General features: G+C 38.2%; 1 protein-coding gene across 1 annotated transcript in view; it reads left to right on the plus strand.

Moving 5' to 3' along the window:
* The first annotated feature begins 736 nt into the window (after positions 1-736).
* The window catches only part of SLC17A5 (solute carrier family 17 member 5), a 55,442-nt gene continuing 29,908 nt past the window's right edge, over positions 737-26,270 (plus strand). The window contains exons 1-5 of the mRNA XM_036768825.1: positions 737-1,101; positions 5,261-5,457; positions 11,661-11,894; positions 19,436-19,523; positions 25,054-25,140. Of these exons, the coding sequence (XP_036624720.1) occupies positions 1,008-1,101; positions 5,261-5,457; positions 11,661-11,894; positions 19,436-19,523; positions 25,054-25,140 (700 nt within the window). The 5' untranslated portion in view covers positions 737-1,007. The remainder of the gene's footprint in view (positions 1,102-5,260; positions 5,458-11,660; positions 11,895-19,435; positions 19,524-25,053; positions 25,141-26,270) is intronic.

Raw genomic sequence — 26,270 nt, forward strand, 5'->3', positions numbered from 1 at the left:
CTCAGAATAGATTGTAAACTGATGGTCTTTACGTGGCTACACGCCTGACAGGTGCTGGCAGTACCTCAAGGCTTGCTTAATAGACAGACTTGGGAGTTAAAGCAAATATTGCCGTTCCCTCTTCAAAGAGGAGCCGGTGGTCTCCATGCTTTGTTTCAACCAGTAATGGGATCATTAACTTTCTTAAACAATCAATAAACATTTACTAAGCGCCTACTGGCAGCTAGGTGGAAGTGGATAGAGCAACCAGGCCTGGAGTCAGGAAGTCTCATCATCCTGAGCTCAGATACTTTCTAGCTGTGTGACCCTGGGCAAGTCACTTAACCCTGTTTGCCTCAGTTTACTCATCTGTACAATGAGCTGGAGAAGCAAATGGCAAACCACTCCAGTATCTTTGCCAAGAAAACCCCAAATGGGGTCATGTTGATTCAGACAGGGCCGAATCAACTGAACAACAAAATGCACCAGGTACTGTTAAGATTTTTGAGAGATAGCAAGGGATAAGATGAGGCCCTTCCAAAGAAAAGGCGTGGGAGCAGATGACGCGAAAGAGCAAAGGTCAGAGAGATAAGTGGACAAGGCGATTCCTCTTCCTAGCCAGGTGGAGAAAGCTTGAGAAGAGGCTTCCGCAACACTCCGGGCAATGCCCACACCTAAGATGGCGGCCCAGTAGGGGGGGGCGGAGTCCGCCTACAGCCCTCCCTGAAGCCATGCCAGTACTTAAGATGGCGGCCACGGGGGGACTCCGCCTCGGTACCCTCCCGAGGAAGTGCCCGTTCCCAAGATGGCGGCCAGGGACGAAGGTGGCAATTCCGTCGCTGGGCTTCAGCCAGGCAACTCGGCATCCGGATAGGGGCGGGAGGAGGAGCCTCCGGGGGAGGGCAGAGGCGGGGCGGGGCGGGACGAGTGCCGTGGCAGCTGATGTGTCTGAAGGTTCCGAGGCACCGGCTCGCCGCATCCTCTCTCCCGTCTAGTCTCGGACTCTACCCTTTCCCACCGGAGACATCATGAGATCCCCGGAAAGCCGCTTCACCGACAGTGAGTCCGAGGACGCGTTGCACAACACCCCCTTACTGCAGAAGCCCCCGCGGGATGGCCCAGGTGAGCGGGGCTGCAAAGCCGGGGTACAGACCCGGCCAGAGTCCCCTCTCCTCAACCGGGATGTGACGGAGAAGAGACGCCCGGGAGGAGAGGATGAAGGGGGGGCTGGAAGGGCCCCTTCCCCCATGGAGTCACACACACCCTCCGCTTTACCTCCGTCCCCCCACTTCCTTTCCCAGGAAGCGCCCCAGCCTCCAAGGCGCCTCCCTGGACTGCTGGAGCCAGTGGGACTGGAGCTGCGGGACTTGAACTTGACCGCACTCCCACCCCCACCCCCAGTCCCCGCTGGGATGGAGATGGGGCAGGCTTTGCCACCACCTGGTGCGGGACAGGTGTGGGGCAGGCGCTGCGCCCCAGCGAGCACCGTTGGCCCCAGAGACTCAGTCTGTTCCCGTGCTGAGTGACCTGAGGTGGAAGTCCTGCCCCAGGCACTTAGGGTAGCCTCGTGACCCCAGCATGGAATCTGCTGTTGCTCCTCTTCCTTTTCCCATCTGCAAAAGGATGATTGTCTTAAGGCAGCTGATTTGGGGGTGGGGGGGAGGGGACATAGTGCTACATTTGAGCACTTAAAATTTGAGGGGGGGGGCATATATAGATGCACCACATACATTTAAGCATTTTTAATTCTTTAAAATTGTGGGAAAGTGTATTACATAATGTTGCTGCATTTTGAATTTATATAGTGAGGCTCTCAAAGATTTCCTAAAGATTTCATTCTGCCCTCCCCCAGCAGCCTGTGATTAAAGTAAAGAAGCAGTTCTCCGAAACTAGCTGTGTGACCTTGGCTGAGTCTCTTAACGAAGGTCTGCCTTAGTTTACCTAACTGTAAAATGAGGACCATAGTACCATCTATCTCCCAGGTTTGTTGTGAGGGTCAAAAGAAATAATAGTCATAAAGCACTTGCCACAGTGCCTGGCACAAATAAGATGCCATTTAAAAGCTAGCTGTTATCATCAGTAGGCAGTTAAGTGGCCAAGTGAATAGAGACTTACTAGCTGTGTGACCGTGGCCAAGTCACCTAACCCTGTTCATCTCAGAGTCCTCATCTGTAAAGCCAGAGATGAAAATGGGAAACCACTTCATTATCTTAGCCAAGAAAACTCCAAATGAGGTCAGGGAGCCAGACTGGACTGAACGACAACATTATCGTCATCTTTCTTTGTTGAAGTCATCCCTAGTTCAATTTCCTGCATACTGCCTAAGTGATTTTAATCAAGTCACCGTCACCTCCAAAGGTAAAAGCAGGAAGTAAAGGAAAAAGAAGATAGAATAAAAACAAAGCTAAGAAGTAGAAAGCAAAGAGACATATGATGACAAATACTAGCATTTTAGTCTGTGAAACCCACTTGGGGTTTTCTTTGCAAAGATATTGGAGTGGTTTACCATTTCCTTCTCATTTTACAGATGAGGAATTAAGGCAAACAGGTGCAAATGAGCTGCCCAGAAGCAAACAGCTAGTAAGTGTGTGAGGCTAGATCTGAACTCGGGTCCTCCTGACTCCAGGGCTGGCATTCTATCTACCGAGCCAGACAAATGCCAGAATACCACAGTTATACTGCTATTTGGTGGTACATATGGTTTAAGTTGCTTATCCCTTTAAGTGAGTCACAGGGAACCTGCTGGTCTATCTGTGAGAGAAGACCAGGGAGGCAAGGCTAAGAAGCCCCAGCACCCAGAGAGGCTCAATGAGGTAAGCTGAGTCACTCAAGGAGAACAAAGGCCACTCTGGCCACAAGAGCTTTCTTAGCCTTGCCTCCCTGGTCTTCTCTCACAGAGAGACCATCAAGTTCCCTGTAACTCACTTAAGTTTTTACAGTAATACCCTTTCTCTCCAGAATTCTGTCATCTGGCAACCTGACCTATATGTAACACAAGGATCTAGGATATAAGCCAAAAAAAAGACCTGTGATCAGTCAAAATAAATACTACCATGTACTTGGAGTGGCTTTTCTTGTTAGATCAGAACTGGTACACGTCATCTGTGAATGCTGAGCAAGATTTTGAAAATCGTCTCTGTCCCTGTGGTAATGACAGGTGACAGAGAGGGAGACTTTGGGCCTTCAATGTAATTTATGATTTGTTCAACAAACATAAAGTGCCCACCCCATGCAGAGCACTAGACTTGAGGAAGGGAGAAAAAAAACTTCTGCCTTCTGGGAGGTGGTAGTCCAGTAGGTAAAAAGGTACAAGCACAAGTAAATATGATACAAAAATTCTGTGGTAAGTACAGTAGTTACAAAACAAAACATAGCATGTGGTAGTTGGATGAAAATCTTTGAGGGATTTAGGATGCAGGAAAGCCTTTGTGGAGAAAGTAGCATTTGAATTAGAATATGTAGAAAATGAAGCACGTGACAAAGTGGGCATGAATTTCAGACACAGAGAAGATGTGAACAAAGGCACCGTGAGACATGGGCTGTTCAGAAATTAGAAGGCCAACCAGTTTGTCTGTAATGTAGAGGAGAGTAATATAAGATAAGAAAGTTGGGAGAGGTCAGACTGTAAAGTGGATTGAAGAGAAATTTTGACTTTACTTAGTAGGCAATAGGGAAGTCACCAAAGATTTTTGGGTGGAGACATCAGATTTATGGGTAGGAAAGATTCTTGTGGCATCAATATGGAGAGAATGGGTCAGGGAGCAAACAGATACTGGATATTGACAAATTTTCTTCACTAAGTTTAGTAGTAAGATGAGAAGAGATGTACTAGTATAAGAGAAGGCTTGTTTAGTGTTGGGGAGACCTAAACATGCTGTCTTGTAGAAGGTACAAGAGAGCAGTAGAGAGGCACAGATAGAGGAATTAATCAAGATAAGGAATAGGGGTACCCCATTTCTGTGACTGTAGAGGAGAAGAGTAAGTGGTTATGCTAAGAAGCTTTGAGAATCACTAAATGTTTCATGAATTGAATGAAAGTGGAGAATATGAGTGTTCATCTATTAAATATAATTCAATAATAGATATTTATAATGACTTTCAGTCATCAAGTAAATGTAAACATTTTAGTAGTTTAAAAATTTAAGTACTCTTTTTATTAGTTATTCATTTACTAAACATAAATATTCATTTATTCATATTAGTTATTCATTCTTCTCTCCCCTGCTAGTAAATTCTTTTTTAAAAAAAAATTTTTTGAGGGAGGAAGGCAGGGTAATTTGGGGTTAAGTGACTTACCCAAGGTCACACAACTAGTAAGTGTGTCGAGTGTCTGAGGTCACATTTGAACTTAGGTCCTCCTGACTCCAGGGCTGGTGCTCTGCTCACTGCACCACCTAGCTGCCTCCTAGTAAATTCTTAAAGGGCTGAATATTATTTTTTGTAACCATATCCATAGTCTAGCACAGTGCCTTATATGTGGCTGGTGCTCAATAAATGTTGAATTTTTTTAAAGTTAAATTAATAACAAAAACAATATTCAAGTACAGTTTTAAAAGTGAGTTCATACATAGAACTATTGTCTCCAAATTATTTGCAATTTATCTTTAAATATATTAACTTTAAACACAATAACAGTTTGTATCATAAGCATGGCTGGAACCCAAGTTTTCCCATCTTGACAGCTGCACTATGTCATACTATCTCTCTACTGTAGGTCTTAATAGTATGTCCCTCTTAATGCAGCCAAGGATTAATGGCATCCACATCACACTCCTGAGAGAGGACAAGGTGGGTAGTAGATTCCCGCTCTGCCATTTACTACTTGTGTGACCTTGGGCAAGTCACTTAACCTCATAAGGCCTGATTTTCTTCATCTATAGAGTGAAGGGTATGGACTAGAGGATTTCTAAAGTCTTTGAATCTATGGAATCAGTAGATAAAGAACTAACTTTATAAGTCCTGTCTTTGACACTCTGGTTTGTGAATCACACTCCCATAGGACCTAGAAGTATATAATGCTCTACCTACAGATACAGATACAAATAAGTAGAGTTGAATTAAATATCAGATGTAAAAATGTAGTAAGCATAGTTTATTTAAATATTAAAATTTAATATATATTCTTGACATGGCATGATACTGCAAAGTAGTTTGTGTTTTGTTTTATTGCTTGTAAATAATGGAATTACACTTAATTTTAAAATTACTTTGGATGCACTTATATCTGGTATTTTGAGGTGCTTTCTGCTTAACGTACTTTTAACTAATTTTTTTGTTTCAGTTCCTGTATGCTGTTCCACTCGTTACAACTTAGCAATGATAGCCTTTTTTGGATTCTTCATCCTCTATGCCTTACGTGTGAATCTAAGTGTAGCATTAGTGGATATGGTAGATTCAAATAAAAGTATGGAGAGAAACACAACTTCTGAGGCGTGCCCAGAACATTCTGCTCCCATAGGAGATTTTCACAATCGAACGGTAGGTGTTCAGCTCTTTAATTAAAAACAAAAAAAGAAGTAGTTTTGCTAAATAACCTTAAAGCAGAATAACCATTGTCAGTTGAATAAGTCCAAATTTGGGGCAAAAAGCTAAGCACAATTTTGTAATAGGATTTCTTTTTAACCCACAAGTCCCATGAAGGTTGTCTCCTTCAGGTTTTACCTTCAGGATCACACTTCTGATATAGCAGATAGAACCTCTTGGGTAGCAGGTCCACCTGTTTTAGTTTGATGCTATTTTGAACATAGGCTAACAATAATTTCTGGTCCTTTCCTATAGTACACATTGATCTGTTTGAGAAGTATTTATATAGTTCCGCTCTGGACATGTCCAAGAAGATAAATGTTGGCAACATCAGCTTTTAAAAGGAATGTTATTTAATGCTTGCTTTTTTATTGTTGTTGCTAATATTACTATTTCCAGGAGAGCTGGTATATTATCATGTCAGCTTTCTGTACTCTGTAATTGGTTTATGTACTATGACTTGTTTATGGAAAGGTGCCAGTCTGCAGATCAGAAATCAAAACCCTGGACCATCAAGGAGAAAAACTTTCTCCACACTTGGACATGCCTATGGGCAAATGGGCCACAGGTACATGTCCAAATACTATTGAAGTGGGGATTGATAAGTGAACACCAGATAGTTTTTTAAACTATTAAAAAATAATTTTATTGTAAGTATTTTCTTTGTTGCAAGGGTCAGGTCACTGGTACAAGTAGAAGAAATTGATGGCCTTATTTTTATAGTATTTGTTTCCTTTCATCCATCTGCCGATTTTATTTCTTTGTAAGAATCAAAAGATTTTTGTAAGAATCAAAAAGTTAGGCTTAAGAATAGTCAGCCAGTAAACATTTATTAAGTGCCTATCACAGGCCAGGCACTATGCTAAATGATAAGGATATGTAGAAAGACAAAAGATATTCCTTGCTGTCAGGGTGCTCACAGCCTAATGGGGGAGAGGACATGCCAACAGCTATGTACAGACAAGATGTGTACAAAATAAACTGGAAATAATCAACAGTGTGAAGGCACTAGAACCAAGGGGAATTGGAAAAGGCTTCTTATAGAAGGTAAGATTTTAGCTAGGACTTGAAGGATGCTAGAGCAGCCAGGAGGCAGAGAGAATTCCAGGCGTGGAGGACAACCACTGAAAATACCTGAAGTCAGGAGATGGACTGTCTTGTTCAAGAAATGGCAAGGAGACCAGTGTCACTGGATCACAGTGTTGGGGTGGGGGGGGGGAGAGCCATTGGGGGAGGAGGTGGGTGGGATGCAGGGGTCTTCTGCAAAACAAAGTGCTGTAGGAAGCCCGAGGTGCAGAGGGTCATTATCAAAGGAAAGAATTAGAAAAGGAAGGAGTGACAATTTAGCTGAGTTTTAAAGTATAGGTAAGAATAAAAAAAAAAATGAAGAAGAAAAGACATTAAGGGCATAACAGTGTGACCAAAGGCATGGAACTGGAAAGTGCAAGATGTGCTGGAGACAGGGAAAAGTTTTATTGGCTGGAATGCAATGTCTGGAAAGAAATCATGAGATAAGGCTGGAGAGGTAGAGTAATATCTGGTTTTGAAGGGCCTCGAATGCCAAAAGTTTAAACTTTACCTGAGAGGTAACAGAGAGCCACTGGAGGGGGTTTTTCTTTTTATTTTAATCTAAACTTAAGGAAGATTAGTTTGGCAGTTCCATGAAGGTTAGAGAAGAGGGATAAGAGAGTGACAGCAGTCAGATTTGTTAGGCAATTTTGGTAGTCATGGCAGGTGGGAACGAGGACCTATTCTTACTAGAGTTGTTGCAATGGGAATAGAGAGGCCAGGGCACAGAGGTGAGAGGGGTCATTACAGAATCCCATAGCTAGAGGGGATCTCAGAGGTCTTCTGGCTTGACCCTACAGCATTCCTAACAATCTCTGCTTGAAGGCTTTCAATGGGAGAACACACTGCCTCCCAAGGCATCCCATTTCTCTTTTGAGCAGCTGTTTTTCCTTAAGCTGAGTGGAAATTTTAGTCTCCACTTTTGTTTAAATTCGATTTAGTTGTTTAAATTCACTGTGCCTACTGTATTCCTCTGGCACCAGGGAAAGAAAAACATAAACTAATAGTTCCTTCTCTCTAGAACCTTAATGGGGGGGCGGGAATGGAATTAATCAACAAGCATTTATCGAGCACCCACTGTATACACTCTGCTAGGTACTGAGGATACAAAGATAAAAGTAAGGCAGTCTCTGCTTTCTACTGGGAAAGACATGCAACAACAGCATATATACAGAATAAATAGAAGGCAGTTTAGGGAGGAAGGACACTGACAATTGTAGATTTCAGGAAAGATTTCCTATAGGAGCTGGTGCTGGAGCTAAGTCTGGAAGGAAATAAGAGATTGGAGGTGAGGAGACAGTGCTTCCCAGGCGTTTGGGACAATTAGCATAGAGATGGGATTTTAGACTTGGAGCTGAAAGAGACCTTAGAAGTTATTGAGACCCACCCCTTTATTTTTACAAAGTAGAAAACTGAGGCCCAGAGATGGAGTGACTTGCCCAGGGTCCCAAGGCCAGTAAGTGTCTGAGAAGGGATTTGAATGAACGTTTTATCCACTCCAAGTCTAGTGTTCTATCCACTAGGTACCATGCTGTTTATTTAAAAAAAAAAAACAGCTGAGGCATGGAGAAATTAAGTGACTTGCCTAGAGTCATGCAGCTACTCAAGTGAGTACATTAGGCAGGATTTGAACCCAGGTTATTTCCGACTTCAAGTTCAATGCCCTGTTTACTGTGCTGTAACAGAGAGAGTGGGACAGCAAGGACAGTTTGGCTACATCATAGCATGTAGAAAGCTGAGTAATGTAAATCAAGGGAAGAAAAGTGGATGAGGCCAAATTATGACTGTTTTTTAAAAGCCAAAGAGGCCATAGAAACCAACTGAATTGAGTAGAATAGCAGTATAATAAGATTTGTGCTTAAGGAAAATCACTTTGTGATTAGTGTATGGAGGACAAATTAGAGTAGGGAGAGACTATCCAAAATAAATCAGCCAGAGATGGGAAAAACTATCCTGTATTTTGCCAAAGAAGACTGCAATACAACATAAATATTACTTCTTATGCCTTTGCTACTTTAAAAGAGCAATAGAACCTGGCACAACAACAAAGGTTTCTCTAACATGGATGTGGATTTAGTTGCTGTGTCAAATTATGTTCTTTGAAATTACCTGCCATAGAGTGCCAGAGGCAGCTAGATGGCACAGTGGATAGAGCACCAGGCCTGGAGCCAGGAAGACTGATTGGGAGTTTAAATCTGGCCTCAAACACTTATTAGCTGTGTGACTCTGGGCAAATCCCTTAACCCTGTTTGCCTTAGTTTCCTCATCTGTAAAATGAGGTGGGGCAGGAAATGGCAAACCACCCCAGTATCTTTACCAAGAAAATCCCAAATGGGGTCACAGAGAGTCAAGTATGACTGAAATGACCAAATAGTGACAACAACAGTGAGGTGTCAACCAAGTTCTACATCTTTAATCATGACCATTAGTACAAAATTGCTCTTTGTAACTGTATTTTTGTTATGAGGTGGGGATTTTATTTGGAGGATAGTGATAGTGATGCAAAATAAAAAGGAAAGAAATAAAAGATCATCATTGAAACATTTTTCAAGTACTCAGAAGAGACCAGTGAGAGATTCAGAGGAGCACACACATAGCAGGACAACATTAGTACTATATATTAAAAGGAACACACTGGGGAGGATTTGGAGGTGAGGGAGACATGTGATAATGCCACTCGAAAAAGAAGAAAAGAGAGAGATCATTGCAGTATTTTTTTAAATACAAAAGAAGGAAGCTCAGAGGAAGACCAGACAGTAGGATAACTGTTGATTTATTATATGCTTTTTTTAGAAAGCAAACTGTTCATAGTAGAGATACCCAGTTTCCTGCATGATCCTCTTTCTGTTCTTTACATATGGAAATGTTCATGTTAATTCTTGTTTTTCAGATTCATAAAAATAATGATGATAATATTAGCTAGCATTTACATAGTACTTTAAGCTATATACATTTTATTCAATCCTCACAACAGCCCTTTGAGGTTTAGGTGCTATTATCATCCCCATTTTACAGATGAAGAAACTAAGACTGAGAAATGTGATATGATTTGCCCTAGTATCTGAAGCAGGATTTGAACACAGGTCTTCCCGAGTTGCTATATGCATCATGCCACTAAGCTGTCCCACAATAATAAAAATAAAAATTATTAATAAAAAAATCAAAGCTTCAAAAATAAATAAAAGGAACAAGCACTGCAGTAGTAGATGTATGATTTCACATATGATCCCCACTTGCTGACCTTCTTTGTACAAGGTAATGTTCATGGTTGTTGAAGATTCTGAAGCCAAGCAAAATAATTTTAATTCCTCTTTCACCTGACAGCCCTCTTAATGCCGCGTCATTTGGCCCCCCTCCTTAGCCTTTCTCCTCTCCCCAAATCTTCTCTTCTTCAGGCTAAACATAGCCAGTTCCTTCAGTTAAACCTCACATGGCAGGTTTGATTCCTTCACAATCCTAGTTGCCTTTATTAAGACACATTCTAAATTATCAACATCCTTCCTAAAATTCAGCATCCAAAACTCTAAGATGTTGTCTGACCAGATCAGAGTCTAATAGGACTTCTCCCTTACCTTATTTAGAGTACTATGCTTCCATTAATGAGATAGAGTTAGTAAGACTTTATAATTGACTGGATATGACAAGTGACAGAGAAGGAAGAATCAGAAAAAACAACCAAATTTCAAATTTAAAAGACTGAGTGAATGGTGGTACCACATGTAGAAATAGGGAAGTCAGAAAGAAAATCAAGTTTAGAAGTAGAAATAATGAGCTTGGTTTCAGTATATGGGATTTGATGTGCCACTTGACCCAGCTGACCTGTAGGAAATAGAGATTTGTCTGTCATCTTTATCGAGGTCATAGCTGATGCTGTGGGAATGAATGATATTACCAAAGGACAGAGTGTGAATGCTTCAAAATCTTTATGTTTGGCTTTGGAATAGAGATAAATCATACAGTCAGATGTATATAATAGTCCTGACATCCATTTCTGGTTTTAATCCACAGTCCAGTTTGGTGGGCAGATAACCACAGATAATCCACAAATTGAATGTAGGCTATGTACATATAATCCAAAAGCTGACTGTATAATTAAAATGTTGTTGATATATCTATATGTGGGTGTGTGTATGCAGATATATCTATGATAAAGAAATTCTTGATAGGTTTTCACATGTTAACTGAGTTAAAACAAAGCTATTTGAGGCTTAAAAATTAAGTATTGAGCTCCCCCCACCCCCGCAAATTAAATAAAATCATTACCTACAGTGAGTTGACAATATAATTCACATGGGGGATATATATTATTTGGGGAGCAGCTAGATGGTGCAGTGGATAGAGTGCTGGGCCTGAAGACTGGAAGACGACTCTTCCTGAGTTGAAATATGGCCTCAGACACACTAGCTGTATGACCCTGGGCAAGTCACTCAACCCTTTTTGCCTCTGTTTTCTTACCTGTAAAAATGAGCTGGAGAAGAAAATGGCACATACTAGCTGTGTGACTCTGGGCAAGTCACTTAACCCTGTGTACCTCAATTTCCTCATCTGTAAAATGAAGTAGAGAAGGAAATGACAAACAATTCCAGTATCTCTGCCAAGAAAATCCCAAATGGGATCACAAAGAGTTGGACGCAACTGAAATGACTGAATAGCAACAATATATTATTTGATGCCAGGATAATTAAAGTATCTCTGCACTTGTTCTAAAGTTGAAAGGAATGTGAACATAAAGAGAATGTTTAATATTCTGAATAAAGCATATGAAGCTTTTTGATCTAAAAGACCTCTTTGTCTCCTAAGTTATAAAACACCTTCAGCCGATCAGATTGTTTCCTTTATCCTAAGGTGTTCCATAAAACAGCCATTTTTGCTAAGGCTTGGAGATTTCAGCTCCTTGCATATCAATACAATTCCTTCAGACTGTATTCCTGGAGTTCACTTAGTCACATTAGCTATCAAAAAGTTCTCATTTCTTGACTATCACATAGGTTAAAATAGTGGACAAAGATGATTAATTTTGTAGTGAAAAATAAGCTCTCAAAGTCAAATACTAAAGTCAAATACTAAAATAATTGTTATTGCTATTCTAGGGAAAGAGATACCATTGGGATGCCGAAACTCAGGGATGGATTCTTGGCTCTTTTTTTTATGGCTATATCATCACTCAGATTCCTGGTGGATATGTTGCCAGTAAAGTGGGTGGAAAGCTGCTTTTGGGATTTGGAATTCTTGGTACCTCTTTGCTCACATTACTGACCCCCATTGCTGCAGATTTGGGAGTGGGCTTTCTCATTGCCGTCCGAGCCCTAGAAGGACTAGGAGAGGTAAGTTATTCATCATTGCTTCATTACTCATCCTGCATTCTCTCTTAAGTTTCTTGAAAATTCCACACTTCAGGGGTGGGGTCAGTATCCTTTTGAGGTAAAATGGCCATTTTTTGGTAATATTCTTAGTGATGGGGTGCTTGTGCTTGGACCCTAATTCTAACCTCACATTTCCCCTTAGCCTCTGCTTGGGTGCCTGTGCCTGTGGCAGAGTTCCAATTTCAGAACACATCTAGTTCTCAAACATATTCTTTCCCAGGCAGCCTCTCTCTAGCTAAAGGGCAGTGTGCCCCAAAATTATCTCTGCTTCTTCCTCAGTAAGCAGCTATGCCCAATTATAGATTGATTCAGGATCTGATAATTGACTACACTGAGTCTAACATGTATCCTAGACATAGTCAAATGTATACTCCCTTACATTAATCTTGTCTAACAAGACATGTGATGGAATCCACCTGGATGTTCCCAGTCAGCCGTGAACTTTTGGTGACTTAGTGACATTTCACAGGCAAAACCACACCCCTGGGTAGCCCCTCTGTGGGCTATTTCCCAGTGAACTCTGGGTAAGATAACTATGTAGTAGATACAAAAAGTATATGTTCCTTTAAGAACTGACCAACCCCCTGATCACGCCTTGACCACTTCCTAATCCCACCCCAACACACCTAATTGACTGGTTTCATCCCTAAAACTTGTACTTAAACTTTCCCTGTAGCCCTGTGTGGTTGCAGATTCCCTAAGAACTCTTGTCCGCTTTATTTACGTAAAGCGTAATAAATCTTTGCCTCCTTGACGTAAGAATGCTTGGGTCCGCGAATTCATTCCATGCAGCCTTGCCTTGGGAATTTTGGTTTGGGAGTTCTACATCCCTGGGTTCATTTCTCCCTCTACATTACAATGTAACTTTTTGAAGAATATTATCATATGTACTTTTCGATTAGTACCAGAGATTGTTTTACCAACCTTATCTATACTGATGAACAATTTGTATTTTGAAATTCCATTTGTACTATTAAGTTTTATATTTATTAAGCACCTCAGACCCTAAACAGGGACTTCAGTCTTTTGTGAAAGTGGAATCATTATTGCTGATTTTTATCAATTCTTTCTTTGCTTTTCCCACTTCTTTTGTCTTTTTTCATTTAAATTCTTCATCTCTTTCTTTCTTCTTCCATTTGTCTTAAACATTCTGCAGTTTCCTCTTTTACAAATTTTTGTGGCTTTGGGAAATGTATCATGCTAGTTGCAGATAATGATGGGGCAACTAGGTGACAAAATGGATAGAATACCAGGCCTGGGGTCAGGAAGACCTGAGTTCAACTACGCCCTCAGACACTAATTAGCTATGCGACCCTGGGCAAGTTATGTAACCCTGTTTGCCTCCCTTTCTTCGTGTGTAAAATGAGTTGGAGGAGGAAATGGAAAACTACTCCAATATCTTCGACAAGAAAACTTCAAATGAGGTCATGAAGAGTCAGACACGACTGAAATGACTCAACAACAAGTAGCAGATAATACTTCTATGTCTCCAAAAGGCCCTCCTTACAGTGTAAATGTGTAGCCTAGGAACTGGAGGGAGAGCCCTGAGGAACTCCTGTAGCCTTGTCCCATTTGTTATAAATTTACCATATTCGTTTATTGACAGTCAAAACATTAAATAACACTATGTGCCAGGGATTATGCTAAGCACTGGGTATACAAAGACATAAAAGTCAAATAGAGCTTGCCCCCAGGGAGCTTACATTCTCGTGGCAAAGACAACATATACTTATATAAAGAGGGGGAAGGGAAATGGAGACTAAGGAAAGGAATCCATGTGGGGTACCCTGGTATAGGCCTTGTGTTTAGTCAGTTTAGAGGGGAAAGAGGGCCAGCATGAGAGTTCTAGGCCAGAACTCTTCTGCCTTCAATCCTAGCAATTCATTGTTTGGGCCTGAAGATGTCACTACATAGATACAGATAAACTTACTCATTTATTTTGGTTAGAATTGTGTCTGTGATCATAAGGAGTTCCATACACTTACAGTTGCCTCTGCTGGAGATAAAGAATTTCACTGTTGGACAGCATTATGTATCCAAAATCAAACTTGGATTGCTTGTAGGAAAGAAAAACTAGAAATTTACTTGAACTTTAAGTTGTAACTAATGAGCTCTCATGAATCTGCTAATTATCATATCTTAGAAGGAGCAGCCCCAAACCAGAAGTCTCATTCCAGTAATAGAGAACAGTATTTCCCAAGAGAGACTTCTAAATTGGTCATAGTGTAAAAGATTAAAAAAATTGAACCACTTAATATTGTTCAGGTTAATTATCTGTACCCTGATTGTGCTTTTGCACTTATTTATCTCTGCCCTTTTCAGTGTCTGGATGTGCAACTTATTTCACACTATTCTATAGCACTTTTATTTTTTATGTCCTCATTCATGACTTCTATTTATGTGTAACCTGCTCTTCATTTCTCTTATTAATCCTTTTCTTTGCTTCATGTTCTCTTTTTAACTGGGCAATAAAAGGTTAAGTAAATATACTTTCTTTTACTATTCTTTTTATAAGTAACAATAATACAGGATGTCCCCAAAGTCTTAGAACAGCTTTAATCTACTAAACTTTAGTAGCTTAAACACCCAGTAGTTCATACTTATTTAGCACTTTAAGATTTAGAAAGAGCTTTGCTGACAACATGGTAGAAAGTGTCAATATTATCCTCATTTTACAACTGAAGAAACTGAGGCTCTGAAAAATCACACAATAAACATTAGTGTTAGAACTTGAGCCCAGGATTTATTGCTCTAAGATAAATATTCTTCACTACATTCTCATTACCTAAAACACTTACATATAAGGCAATCCCTCAAGGTGCTTTGGGGCTTTAGGTAGACTGGCTTACCTACTTCCTTGGTGGTGGTAGTGGAGGTGGTAGTGGGGATGGCAGGCCCGTTCACCACAAGAATTGCTCCCCTAGGTGATGTTTCTCGAGCTAGATTAGAAGCAGAGCCAGTGGTCTGTGAGGATGCTGCTTTTCCCTAGGAAGTGACTGACTGTAAGAAAATACGTGTGTGTGTGTGTGTGTGTGTGTGTGTGTGTGTGTGTGTGTGTGTAATTTTTTTTAAAGTTCATAGCAGTATTATTTGTCATAACCAAAACTGGAAACAAAAATATGTACCCATAGACTGAAGAGTGATACGTGAATGAAATAGACTCTTAATGCTCCATAAGCAATTATAAATATGCAGAATTCAAAGAAACATAAAAAGATTTTTACCAGTTGTCACTTAATCTTCCTAGGACTCAGTTTCCTTGTCTGTAGAATAAGGAAATTTAACTAAATGACTTCTTAAGTTCTGTTACAGCTGTAATTCATTGAACCACTGTGAATATGTATAAAGTGAGACAGAATGAAAAAAGCAGAACAATATACTTATTGATTTCAAACTGTAACAAAATCAACAGGTAGAGACAACAGAAGTTGTCAAAGACAATAGACTGTGTTAGTACTTCTTAATCAATTTGACTAGCTAGTGCCAGAAGCCAAAACAAATAAGAAACAGGTTTTATCATACTCAAAAGTGTGGCATCCTCCACCAGCAGTTGATGGGGAACGTGTCATTCACAACTTAGCAAGGAATATTTATATATTACATGAAACAAAAGAAAGACCATCTTCATTAAAATGTGGTGGTCAGACAAAGAAATGTAATATAATTGGGATTTTTTAAAATAAATTTTATTTTTAATTTATGGAATAGACCAAGTATTTCCATAACATAGTACAATAAAAAAAGATGATTGTACGTGAAACTGCAAATCTATTATGTACAACTTGCTATTCTTTTCAAATATATACCAAAATTATCATGAAAATTTCTTTTTTTTTCCTTCCCTTCTCACTGGCACCCTCATATGGTTCCCATCAGACACAAATAGGTGTGTATGTACATACATACATACATACATACACATACATACACATAGACACATATATATATATGTAAAACTATTCTATACATCTATTTATCAGTTGTTTTTCTGGGTACAGATAACATCTTTTTTCATATGTGCTTTATAGTTAATTTGGGTATTTATAATAGACAAAATAAATTATTCACTCAGTCATTTTCAAAACAATATTGCTGTTACTGTAACAATATCCTCTTGGTTCTGCTCATTTCTCTTCATTTTTTCTTTATTTCATTATTTCCATGTTTTTCTGAAATCATTGAGCTCATCACCTCTTATAACACAGTAGTATATTCCACCACACTCATATAACACAGCTTGTTCAGCCATTCCCCAATTGATGGGCATCTCTGCAATTTCTAGTTCTTTGCTATCACAAAAAGAACTGCTATAAACATTTTAGAACATATAGGTTCTTTTCCTATTTCTCTAATTACCAAGTAGTGGTATTGCTGGGTCAAAGGGTATACCCTATAGTTAGTTTAATAACTCTTTGAGCATAATTTCAGATTGCTCTCTAAAATGGTTGGATCATTTCACAATTCCACCAACAATGAATTAGTGTCCCAATGTTTCCACGTCCTCTCCAACTTTTGTCACTTTGCCCTTCTATCATTTTAGCCAATCTGGTAGTATACTTGTTAAAAGAAAATGTGTATCATTTGCTACAGGAGATAGATATGGAAGTTATCTTCTTAGCATAGCTAATTATACAACATCAAACTGCCTATCAGGCCAGACAGAGAGGAGGTCATTCTTAGGACTCTGGAAACCTTCAGCAACTAAGTCTTTTTGTACACATAAGAGGAAAAAGGGAGTCACTAAAGGACACCAGCTGCTTCATCTGGTCTTGCAGTTCACAAGGGGTCATATACAGTAAAATGGTTAATACAGAACAAAATGAAGTCAGTTATGTTCTTCCAGAAATTTACTTTCAATAGTATATGCTGGGAAACTTAAATCCCTTTTTTTGGTAACAAAAATCCTTTTTTTGTAACAATTGGTAAACAGTTTTGAGAGGAATGTACTTTTTAAGGATGGGGGTGTTATTGGGGGTTTTGTTTGAAAAAGCCTTATTTTTTAATTATTATTTTTTAAATTAACAAAAATCATTTTTTTCTCTCACCCTCTCCTTACCATTAAAAAAAGAGAAAAACAAAAACCCCAAGCAAAATAAATTCAAGCGTTGCCATGTCCAGAAAAGGTTTCATGCAGAAGAGGGTGCTTGAGCTGAGTTTTGAAGGAAACTAGGAATTCTAAAAGGTGAAGGTGAAAGAAAACATTCCTAGATGTGAGAGATAGCAGTGCAAAGGCATGGAGAAAGAATAAAGAGTAAGATGTATAGAAGAAGGCCAGTTTGGATAGATTGTAGTGTGCGTGAAGGACAATAATATGAGGGACCACTAGGTGGCACATAAGTGGTGAATAGAGCATGAGCCCTCCAGTCAGGAGAACCCAAGTTCATATGTGGCCTCAGACACTAATTGTGTGATCCTGAGCAAGTCACTTAACCCCAATTGCCTCAAAAAAAAAAAGAACAGTAATGTGTAATAAGACTGAAAAGGTAGGTTGGAATAAGGTAAAGGTCTTTAAATCCTAGACAGAGGAATTTATAGGATCCTAAAGGAAATAGGGGCATTGGAGGTTATTGAGTAGAATGACATAATTAAACCTGAACCTCTAAAAATCATTTTGTCAGCTATGTGGAGGATGGACTGGCCAAGTAGGAGCAATAGCTGATGCCAGAGGAGAGAGACAAGGGTCAGAATTAGGGTGGTGGAAGTCACTAAAGTAACAGGGAGCATTAAAAAGATACTGTGAAGGTAGAAAGTATAAGATTTGGCAAAGGACTGGGAACTAAATATAAGGCGTTTTGGGGTGGAAGGGTAGTGATAGGGGAAGATTATAAGGTCTGTTTTGACTTTGAGATGCCTAGGGGACAAACAAGTACAATACCTGACAGTGATTATAGGACTAAAGGATAGAGATTAGGGCTGGATATATAAATCTGGGAGGCAATGGTATAGAGATAGTAATCAAATCCATATAAACAGCTGCTCTCATCTTTCTCCTAAAATTACCTGATGTTCATATATATATAGTCTCCTCCAGCTAGATTTTAATAACTGACTTTTATATAATGTTTTACATATGCCAGGTACAATGCCATTTACACAGCCTTATTATCTCAGTCTTTGACTCAGTTCTGTATTCATGGCTTTGTCAGTGTCAAGAGGCAGCAAGGTGCTACAGTGAATGAATGAATAGAGCATGAGAGCTGGAGTCAAAAGACCTGAGTTCAAATTCAGCCTCAGACACTTACTGGCAAGTCACTTAACCTGTTTGCCCCAGTTTCCTCAGCTCTAAAATGGGGATAATCACAACACCTACCTGTCTCTGGGTTGTTGTGAGGATCAAATGAGATATTTTCAAAAAGCATTTAGCACAATGCCTGGCACATCACAAGCACTATTTAAATGTTTATTCCCTTCCTAATTCCCTAATAAATGCTTTTTCATTCATTCATTCACTGGATGCTTAATAAATATTGGAATTTTAGACCATATGCCAGGGAGCATCTTTTTGCGATAACTTAGACAAACACCCTGGCTGTCTTAGGAGTTGTATGATTCACATCATACAAGCACGAATTGGGATTTTGTGTAGATCTCAGTAAGACACCACATAGATTTTGAGGGTTTGAAGGGACCTCAGTGACCAACTAGTCAAACCAATCCTCAAAAAGGTTCTCCACTATAGGAAACCTGAAAAGTGGTCAGACAGCTTCTTCTTGAAGGCCTTAAGTCAAGGAGGATCCACCAGCTCCCAAGGCAGCCTGTTCTCGTTTTGGACAGCTCTGACTGTTAGAGCCTAAATTCCCCTCTTACATTCACACATTGCTTCTGGTTCTGGGCTACACAGGACAAATCTAATCATTCTTCCAGTTATATCAAAACTGAAATTCTTTTTAAATTAATCACATTTTTATAAAAAAAAAAGTCCTATTAACTCTTTAATACTTAATGATAGCTAGCACTTTAAGTACTTTAAGATAAAAAGTGCTTTTTACCATTACAACAACCCTGGGAGGTAGGTGCCATTTTACAGTTGAAGAAATTGAGGCAAACAGATTAAGTGGCTTGCTCAAACTCACCCCACTAGTAAATGCCTGAGGCTAGGTTTGAACTCGGGTCTTTTTCCTCCCAGCATTCTTTTCATTGCACTGCCTTTAGTAAGTGGGTGATAAGTACGATATTTAAAACTTGAAGAGAATGCCTGGAACCTAATCTATCCTAAATTTCTAGAAACAAACGCAATGAAATGATGCCTTTTCTTCCAAGCTGTTGAGGTAGATTAAATTGCTAGATTAACAAAAGGACTGCATTCTCTGGTAATTCCACTTACACTATATGCCATATTTCATGGTATTGAACTCTAGGATGATGTAGTGAGAATCTCATCTATTTCAAGAAATTATTTCAAGAATTTCTTGAATAGCAAGTTTGCAATAACATTTGTGACTAATAATTATTAAGGGGATACAAACAAAATATTTCATCCAGAATTTCTTTTTATTGTCCAGGGTGTTACATATCCTGCTATGCATGCTATGTGGTCCTCTTGGGCTCCTCCTCTTGAAAGAAGCAAACTTCTTAGTATTTCATATGCAGGTAAGATAATTAAATTCCCTTTTAAGAAGCATATCTAAACACACATATTTGGAACATGTAGGGATTTGTTGATCATGCATAATTGTTACAAAGGGGTTCCTCCCCTGCCTCCCAGCAAAAAATCAATGTTTGTTTGATGGGGGCTGGGGGGGGGGGTGGTGTCTAAAGCACATAACATGATTTTCAGCCTCTTCCTGTTTATACAGTTTTTCTCTGTATCTATACGTAGATGCATTATAGCTTAAATTAGTGGTTCTCAAATTTTTTGGCCTCAGGACACTTTTACACAGCTTAAAAACTATTGAGGATCCCAAAAAGCTTTCGCTTATATGGGTTATATCTATTAGTGTTTACTATATTAGAAGTTAAGACTGATAATTTTTTTAAAATATTTATTAATTTATTTTAAAATAATAGTAAATCTATTACATGTTAATATAAATGACATTTTAATGAAATATGACCAAATTTCCAAAAATTAGTGAGAATGGCATTCTTTCACTTATTTTTGCAAATATGTTTAAGATCTGATTTAATAGAAGACAGCTAGATTCTCATATCTGCATCTACATTCAGTCTGTTGGAATATATTGGTTTTGGTTGAAATATGTGAAGAAAATTCAGCCTCACAAAGATATTTGCAGTTGGAAAATGAATGAATATTTTAATACGTAAATGATGTATTAGTACTATTATGAAGATAGTTTTGACCTCACAGACCCCCTAACGTAGCCTCAAGAGTCCTCCGACCACACTTTGGGAACTGCTGCTGTAGTAGACATTTTAATTTACAGGTGAGAAATGACTATACACAAGCGCACAGAGGTGAAGCAAAGCATATGCATTAGAAATATGACTAACGACCCTTAGTTCCTCTTCCACTGATCGCTCTAAGTCATTAGTTCTCCAAGGGGGTACTATGGTACCCTTGCATGTTTTACTAGATATAAATGGCTGTCCCCTGTATATGGCATGCTCTTCCTACTTACCTTTGCTTCCTAGAATCCCTGGTTTCTTTCAAGATTCCATTTTCTGTGAGAGGCCTTTCAGGGTCCTCCCAGGCCTCCATTTTCAAGATTAGTGTCTCCTCCATTAGAATATAAGCTTTTCGAGGGAAGGACTGTTTTGCTTTTTTTTTTTTAATATTCCCTGTACTTAACAGAGTGCCTGACAACAACAACAACAACACAAAGATATTACTAAATGCTTATTGCTTGATCAGTGTTCTTGGACTTAGATTTTAATCTGTATCAGTGAAAGCAATATCCACGTCAGTGAGATTACATACCCTTGAAGTATTCTAGTAAGGAAGGTAGATGAATAAGGACAAAGACTCAGTATGGAGAATTTAGTTAGAGGACTATGATAATAATCAAGGTTTATTGTGATAGTCGAGAACAGTAATATAGATCTGAACTCAGGTTGGAAGGGATGAAAGAGAGATTGTGAAAAATGGACAGAACTTAGGATATCAGCCTTTGTGACAGATGAAAGAAAGCAAGGATTCAAAGATGACTGTAAAGTTTCAGACCTGGCTTATTGAAGTAATTAACAACGTACAGGTAAGAATGGCTGAACAAGTTGTGGTATATGATCGTGATGAATACTATTGTGCTATGAGAAAGGATGAACAGGATGATTTCAGAAAAAACTTGAAGACTTCCATGAATTGATGCAAAGTGAAGTGAGCAGAACCAGGAGAACATTGTATATAGTAACAGAAATGTTGTACAATGGTTAACTGTGAATGATTTAGCTATTTTCAGCAATACAGAGATCCAAGATAATTCTGAAGGACCTAAGATGAAAAATGCTATCCACCTCCAGAGAAAGTACTAATGGAATCTAAATGCAAATTAATCATGATGGCTTTTTACCCTCTTTATTTTCTTGAGTTTTTTTTGGTCTGTATTTTCTTTCATTACATGACTAATATGGAAATATATTTTGCATGACTGCAAATGTATAACCTTTATCAAATTGCTTGCCTTCTTAATCAGGTGAGAAAGAAGGGAAAGTGGAAGAGAATTTGGAACTAACATTGTAAAAAACAAAGGCTAAAATTGGTTTTACATGTAATTGGGAAAATAAAAAATTAACATTTAAAAAAATAATGTACAGGTAAGCTAATTAAGAAAAGGGACTGTTTATTTCACTTTTTCCATTATATCCCAATACCTAGCACATTTCTTTAATTATTAGATATTTATATTATTATATCATTATTAATGAATTATGTAATGATTATGTTCATTATATTTTATAATTATATAATATACATTATGTTGATTATATTGATATTATAATGATATATAATATATGATAATGTTATATAATAATATGTAATATAAATATGAAATATTAATAATTATTAATTATTTATTGAATTTGTTGAAGGACCATATTTTCCAGGGGAGGAAAAGTTCATTTTTAAACATGTTTAATTTGAAATACTAATAATGGGTAATCAAGGTGGAACTATTTAATAGTTAATTGGGCTTAACATCATAAAGTTTGAAGGTTGGAAAGGTTCCTAAGGATCAACTAGTCCAAGCTCATCATTTTCCAAATGAGGAAATCAATGCATAGAGAGGTTGTGACTTGACTGAAGTCACACAGATATTAAGTGGCAGAGCTAGTATTTAAACTTAAATCTCCTAGTGCAAAAATTGTTTCAATACTCCCAAAAGAAGCCAGGTACATCAGCCAGAAAATTGTCTATTCTAGACTTTATGAGAGAAATTGGAGCTATAGATATAGATTTTAGAGTTACGGTCAAAGAAATGATAGTTAAAACTATATATGAGTGTATGAGATCACCAAGGAAGAATGTATATAATGAAAAGAGAAGAGAGTTGCAGGCAGAGCTTTGAAAAATTCCAGGTTTTAAAGAGTGTGAAAAGAAGGGAAACCAGTTAAGGAGACATAGTTCTCAGAGACAATCTATAGAACACAATATCTTGGAAACCAAGGGAGGCAAAAATATTAAGGAGTAATGGACAGCAGTGCCAAATGCTGCAAAAGGAATGGATTTGGCATTTAATATCCATTAGAAGATTATTTGTGACTTTTCAGAGGGTGGTAACTGCATTCCATCTTTGGTCTTTTGGCACTACTCCTTAGTTATTTCTCAAGGATTTACAAGTGGTTCTGCAGTCATACCTGCAAGATTTTTTCCATATCATTGTGTTCATTTGGGTCAGGAGATAAAAAGTAATTTAAAATGACTTGTTAAATTGTTAAAACCTCCACATGGGACTCTTATCTTGAATAATATTGACTTAAAGCATCTTCTGAATGGGAACATTAAAGACTATACATATTACCAAGTACTATCTTTGCAAAATAGATCATGTGCTAGAGCAGTAGGAAATTACAAATAAATATGAAACAGAAATTCTGAACATATCCTGTACAGATTGAAAGATTTGTGTGAAATACTCTGCTAAGCAATGGGGATACAAATAGAAACAAGAAAGACAGTCCTTGTCCCTCAAGTGCTTACATTCAATTGAGGGAAGATGACACATCAAGGTGTGCTGGAAAACAAGGGGTTGAGGGAGAGTTTTGCACATGGTAATATAGAATATGAAAGCTCACCTATCAGAGTAGAGGACATAGGAATGGAGTACAGCATTCTGGTATCAGGGAGCTGAAGATGATGTCCAGAAGGAAGGAGACTATAACTCAGTAAAAACAGTCATTAACATAGGGAACAAAGCCAAAAGATAGACCTAAATGGAAACTTAATAATAATGTCTGGAATAGTAATAATGACAGGGCCAAAGAATAAATCATGGAAAGAATAACTATGAAGAAGAAAGATAGCAATTAAATACAGCTTACAAAAATTTCAGGGCCACAGCTAAAGCCTTCTCCAGGGGAAAACGATATATCTAAAAATGTACATTAATTTAAAAAAAGAAAGAAAGGCAGTATGAACTGAGCATACAGTTTGGTTTTTTTTTTAATTATAAGTTTATTTTTTATTTTTAGTTTACAACACTCAGTTCCACAAGTTTTTAAATTCCAAATTTTCTCTGCCTCCCCCCCAAGACAGCATGTAATCTCATATAGTTCTACATATACTTTCCCATTGAACTTATTTACATAATAGTATAGTTGTAAAGAAGAATTATATCCAATGGAATGAATCGTGAGAAAGAAGAAACAAAACCAAAAAAGAAGGAAAAAAAAAGAAGGCAAGTAGTTTGCCTCAATCTGCATTCAGACTCCATAGCTCTTTCTCTGGATGTGCATAGATAGCTTCTTCCATCATGAGTCTTTTGGAGCTGTCTTTGAACCTTGCATTGATGAGAGGAGCCAAGTCTATCAAAGTTAGTCATCAGAGTTTTGTAGCCCTCTGGATGTAGTTCCAAATTGCTCTCCAGGATGGTTGGACCAGTTCATGACTCCACCAACAGTGTTCCAATTTTTCCACATTCCCTCCAGCATTGTCATTTTCCTTTCTATCACATTATCTATTAGTGTAGGGTGGACTCTGAGAGTTACTCTAATGTGCATTTCTCTAATCAATAGTGATTTAGAGCATCACTGTCCAACCTTAGGTTATCTTAGAGCTGCATTAAAATAAAATAATTATTCAAGGGCCGCACCCAGAATAAAAAATACAGTACACTAATAGAAAGTAGGGGAACATGTGTCATCAGTATGACAGGCAAAGGCATGAAGTGTGAAAGCAAACACAAAACAACAAAGTGACAACACAACAGTATAAAGGTAGGTACATAGTGACTAATCTGCATCATACAGACGAAACGCATCCCACAGATCAACTGAAAATTGCGTGCAACGTGTTCCATCCTTAATACTGCTTAAAAACACCAAAGAAAATTAATATTGAGATCATTTATTAGTGATGTAATTTAAAAATCTAATAAGCATCCCATTAAAATCATTATTTTATTTTTTTGCTCGTGAAAATTAAAACCCACAGGTAGGCCGCATAAAATCTCACTGTAGGCTGCATGTGGCTCATGGGCTGCACTTTGGACAGCCCTGATTTAGAGCATTTTTTTCATGTCATTATTAATAGCTTTGACCTCTTCTAAAACTGCCTGTTCATATCCCTTGACCACTTATTAATAGAGGAATGGCTCTTATTTTTATAAATTTGGCTCATTTCCCTATATACTTGAGAAATGAGGCCTTTATCAGAAAAATCTGCTGTAGATTTTTTTTCCCAGTTTTCTGCTTTGTTTCTAATTTTGGTTGAGTTAGTTTGGGTTAGCACATAGGCTCTTAAACACTTGCTGATTGATTGAATCCCTGCTTTTGTTAAGGGTGGTTAAGGGGTCCTCTGCACTTATGACTGCTTGCTGACACCTTCAATGAATTTTGTTCTACCCTTTTTTGTTTAAATCGCTTTCATTGGTAGACAATGCAGAAACAAAGTAGGAGATGGCTCATGTTTTTCCTGCAATGTACCAACCTTTTTCTCCGAAGAGATGGCTTCTCCCAACCGGATCATTTACTCTTAATGTAACTATACTGACTTTTTCTTGCCTAGGAGCGCAGCTTGGAACGGTCATCTCACTTCCACTGTCTGGAATAATTTGTTTCTATATGGATTGGACTTATGTCTTCTACTTTTTTGGTAAGTTTATTCTAAACATAATTTTTTTTAAAAATTTAATAGAAGATATATGGCAAAGTAGATAGAGGGGTGGTTTTGGAATCACAGCACCTAAGTTCAAGTGCTGCTTCTTATATAAAAATAATGGCTGTGTGACCATGGGCAAGTCATTTAATCTCTCAGTACCTCAGGCAACTCTGATCCTAGAAATTACAGACAGATTGCAGATCTGTAGTGGTGGAGGAAGCTTTCACACCAGGAGTTCCCCAGAGGGATGAATGAACAGGTCCAAGCCTACTTCCCTTCACAAAACAACATCAACAACAAAACCAGTATACATTCCTTAAAATAGAGTGTGTCAAAAACTTCTAATTTGGTAAAAATTTGAAAATTAGAATAGAAATTTTAACCCATTTAGTAAAATAGCCATGTATTAGAGCTAAAACAATTCCAAAAAAACTCACAGGTAACTTGTTCTTCAGGTTTTTATAATATGCATCTCTTAAAATTATCTGGTAAAGAGTTGTACCAGTTTTAGAGTAATGATCTGAAACTTGAAGGGAAAAAATCCCCTACACCTAACTTTTCAAGTTTTAATCATTAAGAGAGTCTCATTAGCAAAAATTATAATAATAAATACTCGTATAGAGTACTGCTATATAATTCCTTTCCCTTACATTTTCAGTTCTTTTCCATCTTCATCTCAAAGTTTTCTGTTTGTTAAAATTCTAGTGGCAAGATTGTACACATTTTTCATTAATGAAGTTGTACCACAAATATTTCTATTCTAAGGCCTTAATATTTATGCGTATTAGGATAAAAACAGGAAGTATGCCTACAGTTTGTTACCTAGCATTTATTAAACACCTACTCTGTGCCAGGCTTTCTGCTAATCCCTGGGAGCAGAGCGAAAGACTAAAAACAGTCCTTGCTTTTGGGAAGCTTATAGTCTAACGGGGGAGACAATATGAAGACAACTATGTACAAATAATCCATATACAGGATAATTTGTTGTAGTCTTAGATTAAGGAGCACTGGGAAAGGCTTCTTGCAGAAAGTGAGACTTTACCTGAGACTTGAAGGAATCCAGGCACACCAGGAGGCCAAGGCAAATAGGAAGAGAATACCAGTGATAGGGGACGGATAGTGAA

Source organism: Trichosurus vulpecula, chromosome 7 (assembly GCF_011100635.1).
Source record: "Trichosurus vulpecula isolate mTriVul1 chromosome 7, mTriVul1.pri, whole genome shotgun sequence".
NCBI lineage: Eukaryota > Metazoa > Chordata > Mammalia > Diprotodontia > Phalangeridae > Trichosurus > Trichosurus vulpecula.